The following is an 18558-nucleotide window of genomic DNA, read 5'->3' on the forward strand; positions in this document are numbered from 1 at the left end:
ATGCATTGGCCATTTTTCTCTGTACAATGCATGTAAACCTAGATCTCTGAAGTGGATTGAACATTGAGTATATAATGGAATATCTAGTTGATAAATCAAAGGATGTAAGAGAGTGAAAGTTTTAGATCGAAGTTCTGGAAATAAGTAATGACAGTATACAAGGAAATATGAGGTGGTATGAGGATTTATTACATCGGCTTCAGCCCATTGTTTTTGTATTTCAAACAATTTATTAAATGGATGAGGATGATTTTCCCATGATTTAAGGAGGAATTTTATTGTTAATTGAATCCGCCTGTGACTCAAAGAGGTTTCTTTACTCTCCATATAAACACTTACATTGGGGCTTGATTGCATAAGACCTAGACAAATTCTCAATGCTTTTCTTTGTAATATATCTATTTTGTCGAGTAGATTGGATTTTGCTCCCCCGTAGCTGAAAGCTGCATAGTCGAAAAATGAGCGAAAGCAATTTTTATAAAAAAGAAGTAAAATTTTTGGGTGGCCTCCCCATTTTGTTGTTGTCATGCTACGAATTATGTTTAAAAACTTTTGACCTTTGTTTAATAAATATAAAATGTGTGTATTCCATGTAAAACGTCTATCAAAATGTACAACTAAATATTTGTGAGAATCTGTCACTGGGATGTCAGAAATTTGTAAAATATTATTGGGATAACTGTCTGTGCGTTTGTTGTGAAAGCAAATGATTTTGGATTTATTTTCACTAAGGGTTAATCCTGCATTATGAAACCATTCTCTAATGGTACTAATTAATCTCTGTGTTTTGATTATACCTTGGGTTACATCATCTGTAGTACTGTAAAAACAGAAATCATCTGCGTATTGTACTATCTGGAACGGATAAAGAGGTAAGGAGTGAATTTCATTTGTGTAAATATTAAATAATAAAGGACTTAAAGGTGCACCTCGAGGAATTCCTATGGTAGTGAAACGAGGGTCACTATTTTTTTCTGAGAACCATACATATATCTTTCTATTGGAATATAGGTTCCATATGATTAACGATAATTGAGGATGAATGAAAAGACTTTCTAATTTGTTACAGAGCATATGTAAATTGATAGAATCATATGCTTTTTCCCACATCTATAAAAATACTATAACAGTATGAACGACTAATTTTGCTATTTTGAATTGCAGTGCTTAAGATAGCTATTGCATCTTGACTGACATAATTGATTCTAAAGCCAAGTTGAGTAGGATAAAAGAAACGTTGACGTTCTAGTGTCCAGGTAATTCTGAGGTATATCGTTCGTTCGAATTTTTTTTCCAAGACTGAAATTAACATTATGGGTCTGTAAGATGTAGCACAATGTGGTGATTTATTTGCTTTTAAAACTGGGAGAACTATATAATCTTTCCACTCCCTCAGTACTATACCGGTGCGGAATATGTTGTTGTAAAAAGATACAAGAATATCTAAACCTGCTTTAGGTAGATATTTTGTGGTTTGGTATTGTATTCCATCTAAACCTGGTGCAGTGGGTGTAATATTATTAATTATGTTTTTTAATTCCTCTGTAGAAATGGGAGGGAATTCAAGTGAAAAGTTAGAAGTATTTTCCTCTATTTTTTTATATGGAAGATGTACTGATGGTGGAGCCAAAAGCATTAAAAATTGTTCTTGCCAACTATTATCTATTGGTTTTCTATGAGGTGGACATGGTTTACGTAAGGAATTAAATTTATGCCACACATTTCGGGATGATTCCTGCATGTCTATTGAATTGCAATATTTAATCCACGCTTCATGTTTGGCTTGTAGAAATATTTTTTATTTTTATATTGATTTTTTCCATAATATTCGATTTTCAAGGGTGGGATATGAAGCAAAATGATTCTCACTCCTTTTTCGGTTGGCTTTTGCTGTCTCGCACTCCGAAGTCCACCAATGAATTTTTGGAAAAATTAGTTGTGAAAAATTTACTCTTTTCTGTGAACTGAGAATGTCTAAAACTTCTGTGATATTTTGGAGTAGTGTATAGTATGAAACCGATTGAGAGGAATTTATTTGTTCTTTAAGTATATAAGAATCTAGAAGAATTGTATATGATTCCCATGATATATTATTAATTTTCCAGCGAATTATGGGAAATATGATATGTTGAATTGGTTGTGAGGATATAAAATGTGAATGAATATAAATGGCATAATGATCACTACCATACATTTCTTCTGCTGTGGTCCACTGAAATTTTGGTAATAATGATTCTGATATTATAGTGAGGTCTATTGATGAGGGATTATTTCCGTTGCGTGGGACGTGGATGGGCGATCCATCATTTAGAACAATAAATGAGTTGTTTTCTATCCAGTTGGCAATGCTGGACCCAAGTCTGTCTGATGATTGTGAGCCCCAAATGTTATGATGACCATTAAAATCTCCAACAATGATGTTTGGGCTAGGGGTATTTTTTGTCAATGCTTCTAAATCTGACTGTTTTATATTCTGAGAATTGTAATTTGATGGGATATAAATATTGATTATTGTTATTTTTTTTCTACTTTATAATCACGGAAGAGTTTATGGTGTTTGGATATCTGAATTTCCTGATATGATATTGATTCGTGGACGTATATGCTAATACCTCGTTCATTTTCAGAATAGAATGGGCCTAAACAATTATAATGAACAATTTTGTATGTTTCGTACTGTCTACCCTTAGTTTCCTGTAAGCAAAGAATTAAAGGATGGCATTCCGTTATTAATTTCATTAAGTCCAATTTTCGTGTAGAAAAGCTAATAATATTCCATTGAATTAGAAACATCATCTACTATGTGTATCCTACTTGTTCTGTTTGAAAGTAAGGTTTTGTAACACATTTAATAGGTTTATGGATAGTTCATTGATATGTTGTAAAAGCTGTTTTTGTTGATGTAACTCTTGAGTTCAACTAGGGTTGACCATAGGAGTGGTATTGTTTTGAGAAGTAAGGTGTAGACTTCGTGAATATTACCGATAGATGGGGGAGGTTGATCAATGATTTTTGTTGACCAATCAGAATGTCGATTGTTCGTAGAATTAGCAGAAGGGAAGATATTTTTCTCTATAGATGAGGAAGGAGTAATATCCGACTCCGTTGAGGAGATTTCTGCTTTTGAGGGTATGTGATCTGGATTATTGGGAACCATATTTCTCGCTTTGTTATGATATTTTCTTTTGTGCTTTGTAGGTTCATTGTTTTTTTGTGTGTGCAATATTAGGTATCTCAAATATGTCTGGATGTGGAAATACTTTTGGGTCCACTGTGTCGTGTTCCAAAGAAAATTGTTGTCTTCTTGTATTATTGAAAATGGGCTCCAAAGTTGTAATGGTTTTTGTGTTAGTAGATGAGTGTTCTTGTGAGATTTTATTTTTTAAGTCAGTGGGTGGAGATCTGAAATATTGTTGAATAGGTGGAAACTCTTTCAGATTAATTGTGGGCTTCATAATTTCCTCTATGCTATGTTGTGGAATATAAGTCCCTTCTATCATTTGTTTAGCTTCACGGTATGATAAATTATTTAGAGTCATACGGTCCTGGATTTGATGCTATTTTGTGCCACATTGGGCAATTTTTATCAAGGGCTGAATGAGATCCCTGGCAATTGGAACACTTGGCAGGGAGATTACATGTATCTCCGTGTTTAATTGCTCCACAGGTAGCACATTTAGACTGTGAACGACATTGGTTGGCCGAGTGAGCAAATCTGAAACAGTTTCTATATTGAATGACTGTTTTCTGTTGGGGTGTTACTTCATATATGCTGCTATTTATGGCTACTTTTTCTGAGAGATGTCTACCTTGGAATGTCAAACACACTAGTTTAGTATTTCGTAGCTGAAATGATCCATCACTTTTCCAAATCTTTTTCTTCATTCGTTTTGCACTAATGATAGGAACGTATGATTGACTGCCATCCACTACGTCTTCCTCACTGACGTCAAATTCTATACCATATATTAATCCTTCTCGTTGAATTAAGGATTGAGGTATGTGAGCCTTAATAGAAAGATGAGATTGAAATTCTTCGTTTTTAACAAAGTTATTCGCCTCCTGAGCAGTGGTGAAGACAAGTGCTCATTTCTTATTTCGTATACTTGTGAACTGTACTGTAAACAATGGGGACTAGAGTGTTGCATAGAGGCTTTTTTACTTGATCGTATAATAGTTTGCATGGATGACGCTAGATGGCTTACGGAATGGACAGTTTCTTCGCTCGAGCAAATTAGACTCGAACATTCAAACGATCAGAATACACTCGAAACCCAGTTCACGTGTAACCATAATTTTTCTGTAGTATTGGACCTTCAATCATGTATTGTGAAGTGAAAGACGCAGTGACATTGAAACTGAAGTGAACATAGTCATCATCTCCATGCAAAAATGTAATTTAGACTATCTTACCAATATATAGAAATATATGAAAATGAATAGATGATTATGGGCTGAAACTACCAGGACGAATTTTTACACATATATTTGTACTATTATTGTCCCATTGAAATGATATTTGATATTCTATATATTCGAGCGAAAGTGACCCAATGGAGTACTCTAACAGAGACTGATCTAAACCGGAAGTTCCGGGAGAACCAGTGTTCATGTTTACATTTTTAACAGGGTCTATTGCACATCCAGCTATTTCTACCATTTCTGTTGTGTTTATTTTACATTCCTTTTCTACCTCGTGGTCTAATCACAATGATAACAATGAAGGAATGAATTGGACAAACACAATGATACATCCATGCCTTGACCAGAGTTCGAACTTGGGACATCTGGCTTCACAGTGCTTAGTGGTGCCAAGCCCGCTATCGAGCGTGCTGTTAATTATCTATCTTACGTTACGTAAATCGTTAAATGCAAGCCTGCCACAGATACACAATATGGTTTTCTGTGTGAACACATGGTCCAGAAGGCAAGAGTGTGGTTACTTTCACATGCGTGGAAGGTTTTGACATTCTGAGGTTGGCAACTCTGGCAAATAGTTGCAGTCGAGCATACACATGGGTAGGTGGTGATTGCGCAACTTTGCCACCTAAGCAGCAGTCGCCACTGTATGACACCCCTCAGAATTCTAGACTACTTTTAGTTCCATTTAAGTTACAATTCCAATCTTTTGAGGAAGGTGGACCATATCTGCTTGAAATCTACACCAGGATGGCTTATAGGTTTTTTGGCCATTGCTATGATGAGCTGCTTCTTTGATTTTTCTTAATTTCCAAGTTGGTTATTTGTGTAGTATTCTTCGCCTGAGATGAGAGAACATCCTCTCTCAATACTTTTTTCTGGAATTTAGGGGTGGGTGAGAGATGTATCCCCTTGACCTCCTGCTAATGACACTTGTTGAGTGTACACTCATATTTATTTGTGCATATTTTCAAATGAGGAGATATTTTTTGAGAAACATATTTTAATTTTTTGGTATCTCTCAGACACTTACCATATGTAAAACATATACAATTTTACATGCTTACTTTCTGTATATTTCAAAGTCAGCATATAATATAAAGTAACAAGTTCGTGATGCTGATCACATCATCCAAACTATGACCGAGCTCAAGAATATCATCACCCCATACGTCTTCATGGCATGTATGCACATGCACAGGGGTAGCTTTACCGTAACTTACCTATAAAGTAAAACAAATAAATTGATGGGCTCGGGTGTAAAACATGGTAAGTGACATTTTGGTCATATCTGAGTTCATTAAGAAAAAAGGTTATTAGAAGCTATACTGTACATAAATTGTTTTCGTGTTATGTTTACCAATTTCAGAAAGCTTCACTGAGTCCAATGCAAATTGTATGACTTGGAAATTTCACTCGAGAAATTAAGGATAGCACATTTTACTTAGTAACTCGAAAATAACAAAAATGTCATCATGTTTTACACTCGAGCCCTTCAATTGTATAAAACATGATAGTTTTACTTTCTTTTTTAAAATGTTTATTTTTATTTGTAATTCCAGAGGGAGCTGAGATATCTCCAAGAACCCAACAGACCTTCACCATATGACACGAGGACAACATTTTATATGAACATGATGAGACTGCGGAACCTCTTTCCAGACTTTTCTGAGGAGTCTTTGCTTACAGTATTAGGTAAGGCATAAGCTCATTAGTTCCTAAATAATAACATTTTATCATTGTTTTAAAACATCCGAGTATTAACCTATGATCAGGGCTGGCCTTAAGTGTGTGTATTGTCCAGGCAAAAGGCAAATGATGTGCACGAGGTCTATAACCAAAAATGTTTATTTGAATTCAAGAAATTTAGTTTGTCACTCTTAAATACCTTCATCCTGTATAGTTATAATATATAGATAGATTTTTCAAAAATAATTAATTTAATTAATTGATCTATATAAAGCCCGCCTGTCTCATCTTGGCATTGCTACTGATTGATTGATTTGGTTGATTTTAATCTGCTTTTCTGCCACTTCTGAAGATAAGCGACAATGTGATGAAATTGAGGAATGACACTCACAAAGATCACGCATTCCCACAGGGATTCGAACCCAGGACCCCTTGCATCATGGGGGTCCGCTGTTATCATTGTTAATTTAATACTTGTCCACTTATGTCATGAGAATAAATTGGAAATAATGAGAATGTTAGCAGATAAAAATGAAAAGTAACATATTGAGCTAATTGTGTATTAATACATACCAGTATTAAGTCATCCTGGAATATAATTTGAAAAGAAATAAGCTTGAGTAGATGAGGACCAACTGCCTTTAAAAATGAATACTATTCAAAATATGGTTTGTCAGCCTCTGTGGAACTAGTTAATAGGGAAAGTAGTATATGTTTACATAGGAGATTTTACGAGATCCGGAAATTTGGAGATCTTAGTCTCTCAATCAATACCTTTAAAAGTGTGATTGGTTCTAGTGCACAAGAGGAGTGAACCCCCTAGTAATGTATGGTATTCACTTCGAGAATGAACAGTCTTTGTTTTTTGCTAAAATTTCCACATAGTAAGTAATGTTCTGTCCTGCACCATGGCCGTGCGGTTTAAGGTGCCAGGCTTTAGGCTTGAGCTATGCAATGCATGCTGGTTCGTCTCTCCTAGTGTGAAGTGTAGCAACTTTTCCCCTTAGATTTCGGCCAATGTATAGGACTGGTGGGCCACCCACCATCGTGAGGAAATTGGGGAGATACTAATGAGTAGCATAAGATGATCATAGAAACCTACAAAAATGATTCAGTGTGCTGACCACACATCACCCCTTAACTGGTTGGACGATCACTCACCTCTGCTGAGGCATGTAGGGGTGAGGCTGGCAGTTGGTAGATAGGTCCTTCCAGTAACGTAACTAAGATGCTCTGCGCTCCCCTGCAACTGTCATTTGTGCGCCCCTATTTGTTTTTTGTTTTTTTTTAAGCTTTCCTTTCTAAAATATTAATTTATGCCTACATTTATATTATGTATATAGAAATGTGAAAATAACCAGTGGCGAAGATATAGTACAAGCAATGCAAGTGCTGCTTGCACTATTAACATATTATTTAATGTACTTACTGTTGAGTGCCTTATTTAGTTTCTATCGCACTCGATTTCGCAAAATTTTAGGGCCGCAAACTCCCTCAGGAGCCCATTGGCAATCAGCAACCTCTCTGCTTGCAGCCACTGCACGGGAAACTAACGCTCCTGAAGTATTATATGGTGAAGGGTAGATGCTGGTCAAGGTACAATCCCCAAACCACTGATAAAAGCTCTGCTTTTTGGAGCTTTTCGGCTTCTCGAAAACAGCTGAGTCAAGCAGACAGCAGTGTTAACACGATCTTAAAGATTAATATTTGCTTTATTATAAACACAGAATTATAGAAAAAATAATTATAACTGTTCTAAATTCCATGTATACAAACTTTAAAGCATTACTTTAAGTTTCACAATTTGTAGAGCTGTCAATAACGTCGACGTTCAGGTGTTAAGACAAACATGGTGTCCCCAGCACTGGAGAGTGCTGGTATCTGCAGACCAGCTGGCTGTTGTCCACCTCACGCCTCACTCATCTCAAATAACAACGCCAGTGTTGACAACTACCAAATAATTTACTCGATATTTATTGTGAGTTTCCATATTCCATACAAACAAATTCAATAAACTGATGTTTTTTCGACAAAGCTTACGAAAACAAAGCAATAAAACTCTCTTCAAAGAGCTGCAAATAGCAAAAACGTTAAGTCCTAAATGCTATCAAACTCGAAATACTATCTATATTAATATGTTACATTATTTTTTTTTAAAAAAAAAAACAGAACCGGTGCATGTTCTTCTAGTTACAATGACCTATTATTCCAAAGCTTAACACTCCCGTGAACAATAATTTTTTTCATCGAGATTGGTATCACTTTTCTGTTAGTTTCGGAGCTTTTCGGAACATTTTCCATTTGTGTAGGAAGAATGAGTGGTTGAATTGAGTGTTCGCTTTTGTTTGCTGTGTTGTGAATTTATCAAAAAAACATATTTCAAATTGTGTACGGGAAGCTGAAAGTAATAGCAAGTATTTTATTATATCAATAACGTGACCACAAAATTTGAACTAGGAGTTGGGGAATATATTATTATTATTATTATTATTATTATTTAAAATGCCCTTTCTTTCCTAGAAAAATTGGAGGAATGGGCTGCATTATTTATTTACCCCACCCTCCTTTCGGAGTACTGCATTTCTTGCCTTCTTCTTAAGACCACGCTTCGCCACTGAAAATAACATACATGTATTTTGAATAAATGTAAAAACTGGCATGGAAGGTTCAAACAACAGAAACTGTATGAAAATTGTATATTATAATTATATATGAAAATACACTGTTACTACAATAAAATCGATATTGTTAAATGCACGTTATCAATCCTTTGCATTTTTTGATTGAAGCAAAATTTGTGCTAGTTTGGACAAGGCTAGTTTTCGAGCCCGATCGCTTTCGATGCGTATCAGTGCCAGTCCACTCAGTCTAGCTCTTGGCATTGTGTTCTGAAGTATTTTTTGATCAATTTTAGCTTGGAAAACGACCACAAATTACAGCATATAAGCAGTGCATACGTCAGGAATGCTACTATCCAGAATTTGTTTTGTATCGAGAGGAATTCTGCAACTTCGCTGATGTTCGACATGTTTCTTCTTTTGATTTCAATCGACATTACATTCAGAAAACAATTTCTGTATCTACAGTGCAAGATACATTTTTTTCAAATTTTCCCCAGAAATTAGTAGACTGTCTGTCAGTGTTCCATGGAGCTTAAAAAAAAGTGAAGCTTTATTTGATTTATCTCATACTTTAAAATCTATTGCTTACTTGATATACTAGAATAACTAAAGCACGGTAGAAAACAGCATTTTTTTTTCCTGTCGTCTACCCTTCGGCGACGTAATCAATGACTTGAACTATTCAGCTAAGGAAGGTTTTCTTCTGATCTGGTAATTCACTTTCTATTTTTCTAGTGATTAACATTTTCTGTTTGCAGTTGTAGGGATATGAAAATAGATGAAAATATATTTTAACGCCAAAAGAAAAACTTTTGTGAACTATCGGCCATTCTTAATTTATCATTCTTACTATGGCCTCGAAGACCGTGTGCCCCCTCACACCATGGGGGTTGCAGAGGTGCTATTTACGCCCCTGGGTCCTGCCCTAGAGGCTGTTGCACCATGGGTTATTAATTATTAAGTAATATATTTATGCACATAATGCATCAAATTATCTTGCTGAGAAAGAGAAAGTATGTGTCAGCCAAGCTGGTGCAGTTTTGCAGTTGAACCACAGGACAACTCCTATTGTGGTGAGAGTACCGGGCAACAGACAAAAGTTCACATTTGGCCACATGGTAAAATACAGCATGTCCCAAAAAGATGATTGGGGTTTCATAGTTTTTTCTTTAATTGTATGTGAGGTACAAAGACAAAGCTTATATGGGAGTAAACAACAACTCAATGTGTTCACATAGTGTACCTTATAAGTGTTCAATGTGAACACCTTTTGTGACACAACACACATCTATCTGGTAGTCCAATGCTTCTCGATGCTTTCGTTCAACACAATTGGACATCCAGAACTCTTCCCTTTGCAGACACCTTCAGTTGTTTGAAACTTATTAAACTATCCACGAATGTTGTTATCAGATGGACGATCACTTCCAAATCACCGTCGAAAAGCTCGCTGAACTGAACAGCTGAACCACACTTTGTAAATTGAATGACACAAAAGGACTTCTGCACGGGAGTCGCCATCTTGTAATACACCTACTCCACTCTGACTGATGGGAAACAAATGATAGGGTAGCAAACTTCCACAGCCATTCTTATCTTACACGTACAATATAAACATTCACCTTCGTCTGTTGTAATATACCAACTACTTGAAACCCCAAAAATAATTTTGGGACACGGTTACATGCAAACAGATACCCCCGAAAGAGTTGTCACCAAAAAACAGACATGCACAGTTATGCTCTCACAGAAGCTGCAGCAGAACATGCCCTTCTCGATGCTTTCTACCTTTCAGTGTTGCCCAGGTGCAGATCCACAGGGAGGGCGATAGGGGTGATCACCCTTCTCAGGTTTTTGGATATATTGTTATGCCTAATACTTTTGAAGGCCTAAATGTTATTTCTTTTATCACCAAGTTTAACAGGCTCAAGAATATTTTTTAAAGTTTGATTTAAGTCCACATGCTCAGATAGGCTAATCAGAACTGCACATACAGTTGAAAGTTGGTTCTGAACCACTGTGCAATGTGCCTCAAAAGGGGGATCGAACCTGAGACCCCTTGAGATAACAGGTTTTTTCTTTCTTTTTATTATTCACTGCACTCTTCATTTCTGATGATTCAGGTTACCATGGCAATAGGAGGAACTATGGTAATGACATACAATAACAAAAACCTTTTCTATTCCTGGACCCCCTTTTGCAAAACTACTCTATAATCTCTAGCACATGGAAGCAATGTTGGTTCCATTTTACAGTATGATATATTCTTTATACAAAACAGTGCAAGTATAGGTTAGAGATGATTCTCAGTGAGGTGAGGCAACCTACTGATATTCACCCCTCCCAACTTCTGGATCTACCACAGGTCCTGTAGGCCCTGTAGGCTACAAATTTGAAGCAAATATATGTTAAATCCCATCTTATCTTTGTATCACATTTGTGTCAAACGTCTTAGAATAATTACAAGGTTACAGTAGAGATGGATGGGTTGTGGGAAGAAAACTCTTAATTGGAGATGATATAAATGTGAGATATAATAAATACCAAAACCTTCAGCTGTACTTCCTTACAGGTGGAAACACTTCAGGTAAATGAAAGTCTTGAACAAGAAACAAAAACGTAACTAACCCTGTCAATATCTCAAGTTTGTTTTTAAATTGATTGATTAATTTGATTTATTTTACTTCCATTTTCTGCCAATTGTGGCTAATCGCAAAGATGATGATGATATGATGAAGCACCCATGTTCAGGCTGGGATTCGAACCTGGGACCCCTGGCATTATAGTACGATGTGCTAACCACTCTGCCACGGAGGCCAGCTTGTTTGTTTTAAAGTGCTTGGATAGTGGTTGGAAAGTATTAAATGCTAATTTGAGTGAAGCAAGAGTGGACTGTGCTTAGGTCACATAATTTGATGCAGTGTAGGTGTTGTCATTAAGAAAGTAAGAAATGAATGCTAGAAGTGGGCACAATTTACATAAATTAACTTTCTTGTTCCTTGAAAGCAAAATTAGAGATAAAGTGCATGCTGGGCCACAGACCAACTTTGCAAAATGCTGTCTTGTTCAATCAAGGTGGCTCGGGTTCGATTTCTAATGTGTGCACCTTGGTTGTAAAATTTAGTTTGATTTTCCTTACAAAGTTTCAGAAAAGTGGGCAATTTTCTTTTCTGAGCCATAGTTTGAAGAACCTCATCTGGAGAAAACCATCAGCTTTTTTCTTAAACAATATTATCTGGCACACATTGTTTTTGATTGTTTTCAGAATTTCACCATTGTAGGTATTCTCCAACAGGTCGAAAACTTTTACTTATGTACTATACAAAGATTTAAAATAATGCAACCATGATGTCAGTGCCATTATTATTTGCATTGCATTTACAATCAGTGGCAAAGCATGACATTTTTACGTAGTCATCGCAAGATTTGCCAAACGTCAGGGTCGATCTTTCAACTGAGGGGTGGGGAGGGGAGAGGTACAATCACTGTGATAAATGCCAAGTTCATTGTCAATTCAATGTAAAAGCTCATACCACAGACCTTACAACTACAAACTATACATAATTCTATCCCATACAATGAGAATTATTAAATATGATCGAAACTAAAAAGATAACACCTCAATTGTCACATTTAAAGGTAAGAACTTTTATGGTCCGCTGTCAATTGTTGTTTTGAGAATAAAAAGCAGATTTGCTATCGTTGAATGTGTGCTTTTCCTCTTAACAAGTGGAAATAGCAGCCATTCGCAGTGATGTGCCCAGGATTTTCAAAGGAGGAGCCCAGGTTTTTTGAAGGAGGAGAGGTTACATGTACTTTTTAGAAGTCATTCCTGAATTCCTCATTTTGCCATCTTTTCCTGCTTTTGACGTTCTTTTTTCTTTTCTTTTTTTGTAAGATTATTAAGCCTAAGCAGGGATTATGACCCTAACCTACACCTCCTTTTGCACCCCACTGGATGCTCGGAAGAATCTTGATGACTTCAGGGAAACCTGCCGTGGCTGTAAGCATGAGGGTGAGGGCTGAAAAGGGGCCTGTTATGCTTACAATTAGGGAAGAATATGTACACCCTAATATTGATCAACTTTTAATATTTTGAACAACTTTTAATTGTTACAATTTTCAGGTATCGGTATCTGTGGGAATCTGTAAGAGGTGGTGAGTATCAGCATCAGTATCGGTTCAGCCCTAATATAAAGACACACACACGTCTTTGGTTCATGAAATGAAGCTACATATGTTATCTTCATGCAGGCGGAGCACACTTCATGTAACAAGCAAGGCTCAGGGTGTCTACCATTTCATCAAAACAAAATTCCACGACTTTTCAGGTTCTCCAGACCAAGAAAAAATTTTCCAAATGAAGAAATTAGGAAAATTCTTGTACTTAAACATGGGTAAGAAGGTCACTATATTTTAATTAAATACCACACTTAGAATCCAATTTAATCAAGTTATTAGAATATTCATTTCACATGTTAAAAGTAATAATGAGATGGGAAACTGAGCAGAAATTGACTGTCTGATAGGATTGTCATGGGTGAACTATTTATTACACAATACTTGCCACATACTGACTAATGATTAACAAATATTCTTTTTTATGAAAAAATCATAACAAGTATAGCATAAATATTGCATAAAAATATAGTAAAATGTAATAATATGTATATTAATCTTAATCCCTACCAAATGCAACCCAAAAATTGCAACAAGAAAGTGGTAAATCTCAATAGCCATTTACTGCAGTAGATTTCTATTAATTCAAAAAATTTAACCCTTTCTCTAGAGTACTTCAGTATATCAAACTGAAGTATAGTTTGTCCACAACCAATTCATTTTTTTTTGTATTTTGTTCAAAAACATACTTTTACTGCACTACTACAGAAAATGTTAATTTTTCCAGAATAAATAAATTCCAAGACTTTCCCAGGTTTCCCATACTGGTAGACACCCTGAGGCTTAATTTAAATATTTTTTTTTTATTGTACAATAATTTTCCAATTTTTGAAGGCAGAAGAATTGTTACCAAGTATTCGACTATTTATCATAATTAATAACTTATTTTTCTAGAGAGATTCAAAGGGAATTTAACTGCATCAATTGACAGTATCTTGGCATCCAGAAGACATATGAGCATGCAGAATGATATTTATAATTATCGCTCTGCATTTAACTGGAGACAGAACATCCGAACAACCCGTGCAGGAAACACTAGGGGACAACCGTACGTGCACAGCAACAGACCTAATACTCGACCAAGGGTTCAAGTCATGGCTAACCTGATGGAACTCCCTGTGCAAGATGAACTGTTCCTTCCATCATTACATCCACAACACTTTATGCCACCTGACATAAATCTTAACCTGGGACTGACCAATCTTTATGCACAGCCAAACATTATAAGAAGACAGATGGTTCAATCGCAGCCTCCAAATCCGGCAATTACTTATCCGAATATGCAACTGGATGCAGTGACAAGGCAGCAATTTGTACAAGATGGTCCCCAGGTGAATGTAGATCATAACGCCCTTCAACAAAATTTACAACCAGATGACTTGACAGGACCTGTGCTACATTTGAATAGATACCCATTGCCTGATTTAGCTAACTCAGGACACGTAGACCCGGCTCCAGAATATCCTCCCGACCTGGTACCTGAAAATGTCCGCCTAGCAAGACGAAACTTTCAGGCTTCCATCCGAGCATCAGCCTCTGCCAACGTGATACAGAAATCCAATAAACCACCTGCAAATGGTCAAAACTGTACACAGATAGACTCAGGACACGTGACACAAGAGGAAGTCCAACAGAGAGAAGTGTCTAATGAGAATCCTCAAAAAGAAGTATCCAGCAACAACAGAATATTTCAAACTGGGGGTAATAGAAGTGACTTAAGTAATGCTTCAAATCAAAACAAAAGAATAGCATCACAAAGAAGACGCAACAATAATCATGAAAAATCTTCAACTAGGAAAGAGCCTAATATTCCCCCTACAGAATCAATCTATCCGACATATCTTACAAGAAATCAAATACAGCGGCTTAACCAGATATTCCTGGATAACCAATAAAAACAATGTATTGGAAAGAAATACACAGAGATTATATCATATCATTGAATATTTTTATACTGACAATTTCATATGCCTACATTTCGGTACTCTATATGCTTTACATTGAATTAATTTCTTTTAAGCTTGTATTATATGTCATGTTAAAATGTATTTTGTTACGTAGTATCTGATTTTGCTCAGATTTCATATAGCCTTTGGTACTATGTGAATTGAGGAATACAATTTAGTACCAGCTGACCTTAAAAAGCTAAATGAATCTTTTATATTTATATTGAGCTTTGGCTTTCTATTTTAAGCTTTTTGGTGATTATTCTTTTCTAATTTTGTGTATCTGACAATTTGTTTGAAAGGAAGCTATTTCTGCTATTAAGTGACTTGCATTTTTACATAAATCACAAGATAAAAATAAGCATATATCATGTACGAATACATGTACGAATACACTAAAATTTACATGTACTGACAGCTGATCATTCATAATAAAATTGCAAGCTGTTAGTGTTGAATTTGAAACATACATATACACTTTTAATCAGATGTGATAGCAAATAAAGTTATCAGATATTTCTATAAGTAAAGATATACATAATATTCTGTAATACTACACTTACTTTGAAACAATTAACAATTTAAAACAATATTTTAAGATTTAATAAGCATCATGTACATCACATTATATTTTTTGTGAACATACCTATACTCTCTTTTTGTTTAGTCATAGAATTGTAGTTTTTGGATTATTGTAACAAATAATGAAGAATTGCATCTATAAGCAATATCAAATGTAAGTGCTAAATTCTTTGTGAAATAATGTGTCAATTAAAAAGAAAATAAATATTTCAAGATATCACTGAATTTAATTTGGAATTTAGAGACTCTTTCTAAAATGCATATATGTATTTGCTTATATGATTTGATGTAATTGTGGATATTTTGTAAAATATTCACACAACATTTTGAAGTAGAAAAAAAAATTATGATGAGTTTCTGTATATTTGAGCATTCGAGTTCAAAAATTTTGAAGTAGAGAGTTTTAAAAATTACATATTCTATAAATTAGCATATTTCAATGTTGTATATTTCATTTTACTCTCATTCCACAGGAAAATACCTCAATTATATCTTCTGTAAAATTTACTTCTCAAAAGAATAATAAAATGTTGGCGATTCCTATTTTTAAGAATTGTTATTGTGCTCTAAGTGGTGGCTGGCGGCAAGTATGATGAGTAGTGCCAACGTAATCAAGAAATTAAAAAAAAAACTCCGCAATGCCCCCACTCCCTCCTTGAGGTTGCCCCACTGGCCAAGATGTTTATCCTCATTTGGTAATGTGGAAAACGGTGCGGGTTTAAGTAATAACACACTAATACGATTCATCTTCACTCACTAACCTATCTTTATACACTACAGGACATTTCACTAAAAACACAATTACAAGAGGAAGGGGTGGCCTCCCCGATGGCGCAGTGGTTGCGTCGTCGCCTTGTAATCAAGGGGTCCCGGGTTCGATACCTGGTGGAGGTACAAGTGGTTCGGATCCCACTTTAAACTGTAGGTCCAGTCCCGATTAGCCTTACTGTGCATAAAGTGGACTTAAAACACCAAATCAACCAACCAACCAACAAGAGGAAGGGAAAACAAATCTTCTCACCTTCTCCTCCCCCACGCACACGTATTCCAACTGGATGTTGAAAATATTCTAGACATTTGATGTAAAAAGAAATTGTCGAAATGCCAAATAAAACTCGCATTACCATAGGATTTTTTACTTTTATATTTTTAAAAAGTCTGAATGGTCCTCTAGGTGCATCTATATATTATCAAAATGTTCATTTAACTTTTGGAAAAATACTAGGTTCGTTTCTCCAAAAGTTGGCAGAAAAGTAGATAGTACCTTTTTCACGAATTACTTCCCTAACGGGTCTTACAAATCTGTCGTATTTAGCGACTTATCTCTGAAGATAGCAACTGTGTCAACACTGCGAAAGTTCGCTCGCTGTGCCAAGCGAAAATGAGCATGGCTGGTGTCTTATGGGCTAACCCCATTAGCTAAGACCACCCCCTGCCACCTTCTTCCCGGCTCATGGTGGAAATGTTACTCGCTGAGACTTCTCACATGTTTCAACTTGGTTAGGTCAGCTCTTGGGTGGCATGGACCGCTGCCTCGCCGAGGGTACGAAACAGCTGGCGATGCAGTGAGGAGGTTGGGGCGGTTCATATCTAGTCTGTGGTTGGAGCGGTCGTCACGTCAGCTTGACCGATTGCAAGATTCGAATCTCCTTGTCTGTAAACTATCAATGTATTAATTTAACAATACTTGGGCTATGTATGCATTTCTTCTGAGGGTAGTGACATGGCACGGCGGCTCTCCCCCTTGAGCCGCCACTGATTGTGCTACAGGTAAATACTTTTAAAACTTTTTTCATTACTGACGGATATAACATGTAGTGTACATGTAATTATGTCACATTATACACAGTTATAACAAGAGAATTTAAAACTATTGCTTGAGGTTTAGTTTATCAAATCTCTAATTTTGTTTTTATTTTATATTTCAATTAATACGTCTGTTTTTATTATTATTATTATTATTAGACCCCTGGAATGTAATTTTTAATAGACAAGCTTGTTAACCTCTCTAGAATAGAAAAGCCTCTTTATGGATTTGTTGTAGGGATTGGTAGAGCTGCAACAACTCAAGTAAAACTCATTGCCCAATGGGCAGCAACCGTAGAACTTCACACTTTAATGTATTGGATTGTAGAAACAAAACCTTTTCACATTTGTTTCTGATCTGAATTCTGCTCATTATCTGAGTAGGTTACGCAGGCAAAATTTTGTGCTCTTATTTTTGGTCATGGCTCAACCAAACAGTTGCTGCAATGGTGTTTGATAAGTGAGACTCAAATAGCTTTCACCTGGAAAGCAAGAAAATAACTCAAAGAATCATGGACGTCCCTAGGATTTTTTTTCAGATAGGGGTAAGCAAAAATTATATATATATATATATATATATATATATATATATATATATTACTCCATTACTCCATCCCTGCCCATACTAATGTTGCCCCTCAAAAAACACTCCTTCAGTTTGAAATTATCCTGTTCCTGCAATGCCCTTCCATTACATGAATTACTGTGGCTGAATAAAATTATATGTGTGTAATGTTACGTGTGTTACAGTGACATTCATTTTCCAGGAGGGCTTGCCCCCCTTCTGAACATCCATGCAGATATTCCTTCAGCACCTTGCTTTCCCCTCCCATTCTTCTACATGTTTTTATTGAACAGGATACTCAGAATGCAGGACTCTCAAATGCGGTAACACTTTCTCAAAAACAGCCTGCTACATTTACACAAGACGAAACACCACATTTTTAAAAATTGTTACATGGTTCATATATAAATTTATTTTACTGTTTTTACCATCTTGTAATATGGCGAAGTACAAAAATTTCTCTCCTATAATCTAGCACGTTTATCATGATCTTAATATTCTCAAAGTTCCAATGTATTGCCCACTAAGTTGTGAAGAAATTTGAGAAGAAATTTTCATTTCCTACTTCCTACGAAATCAAATCTTGTAATCTGCAGTGTTATGTTCAGAAGTTTTTTTTTTATTTTTTTATTTTTATTTTATAAAGAAGAGTGGCTAGCACAGTATGTTAAGCCAGAGGTCTCAGGTCCGAATCCCAGCCCATGCATGGGTGTTCTTTTGTGAGCATCCCTTCATCAATTTAGCCACATCA

The 18558-nt window shown here is 35.8% G+C and overlaps 1 protein-coding gene across 1 annotated transcript in view; it reads left to right on the top strand.

Moving 5' to 3' along the window:
- Positions 1–18558, top strand: part of LOC145984356 (uncharacterized) — a 135493-nt gene that overhangs the window by 66163 nt on the left and 50772 nt on the right. The window contains exon 3 of the mRNA XM_083118015.1: positions 5982–6114. Within this exon, the coding sequence (XP_082974141.1) occupies positions 5982–6114 (133 nt within the window). The remainder of the gene's footprint in view (positions 1–5981; positions 6115–18558) is intronic.

Source organism: Lepisma saccharinum, chromosome 1 (assembly GCF_977018435.1).
Source record: "Lepisma saccharinum chromosome 1, izLepSacc3.1, whole genome shotgun sequence".
In the NCBI taxonomy this organism is placed as follows: Eukaryota; Metazoa; Arthropoda; class Insecta; order Zygentoma; family Lepismatidae; genus Lepisma; species Lepisma saccharinum.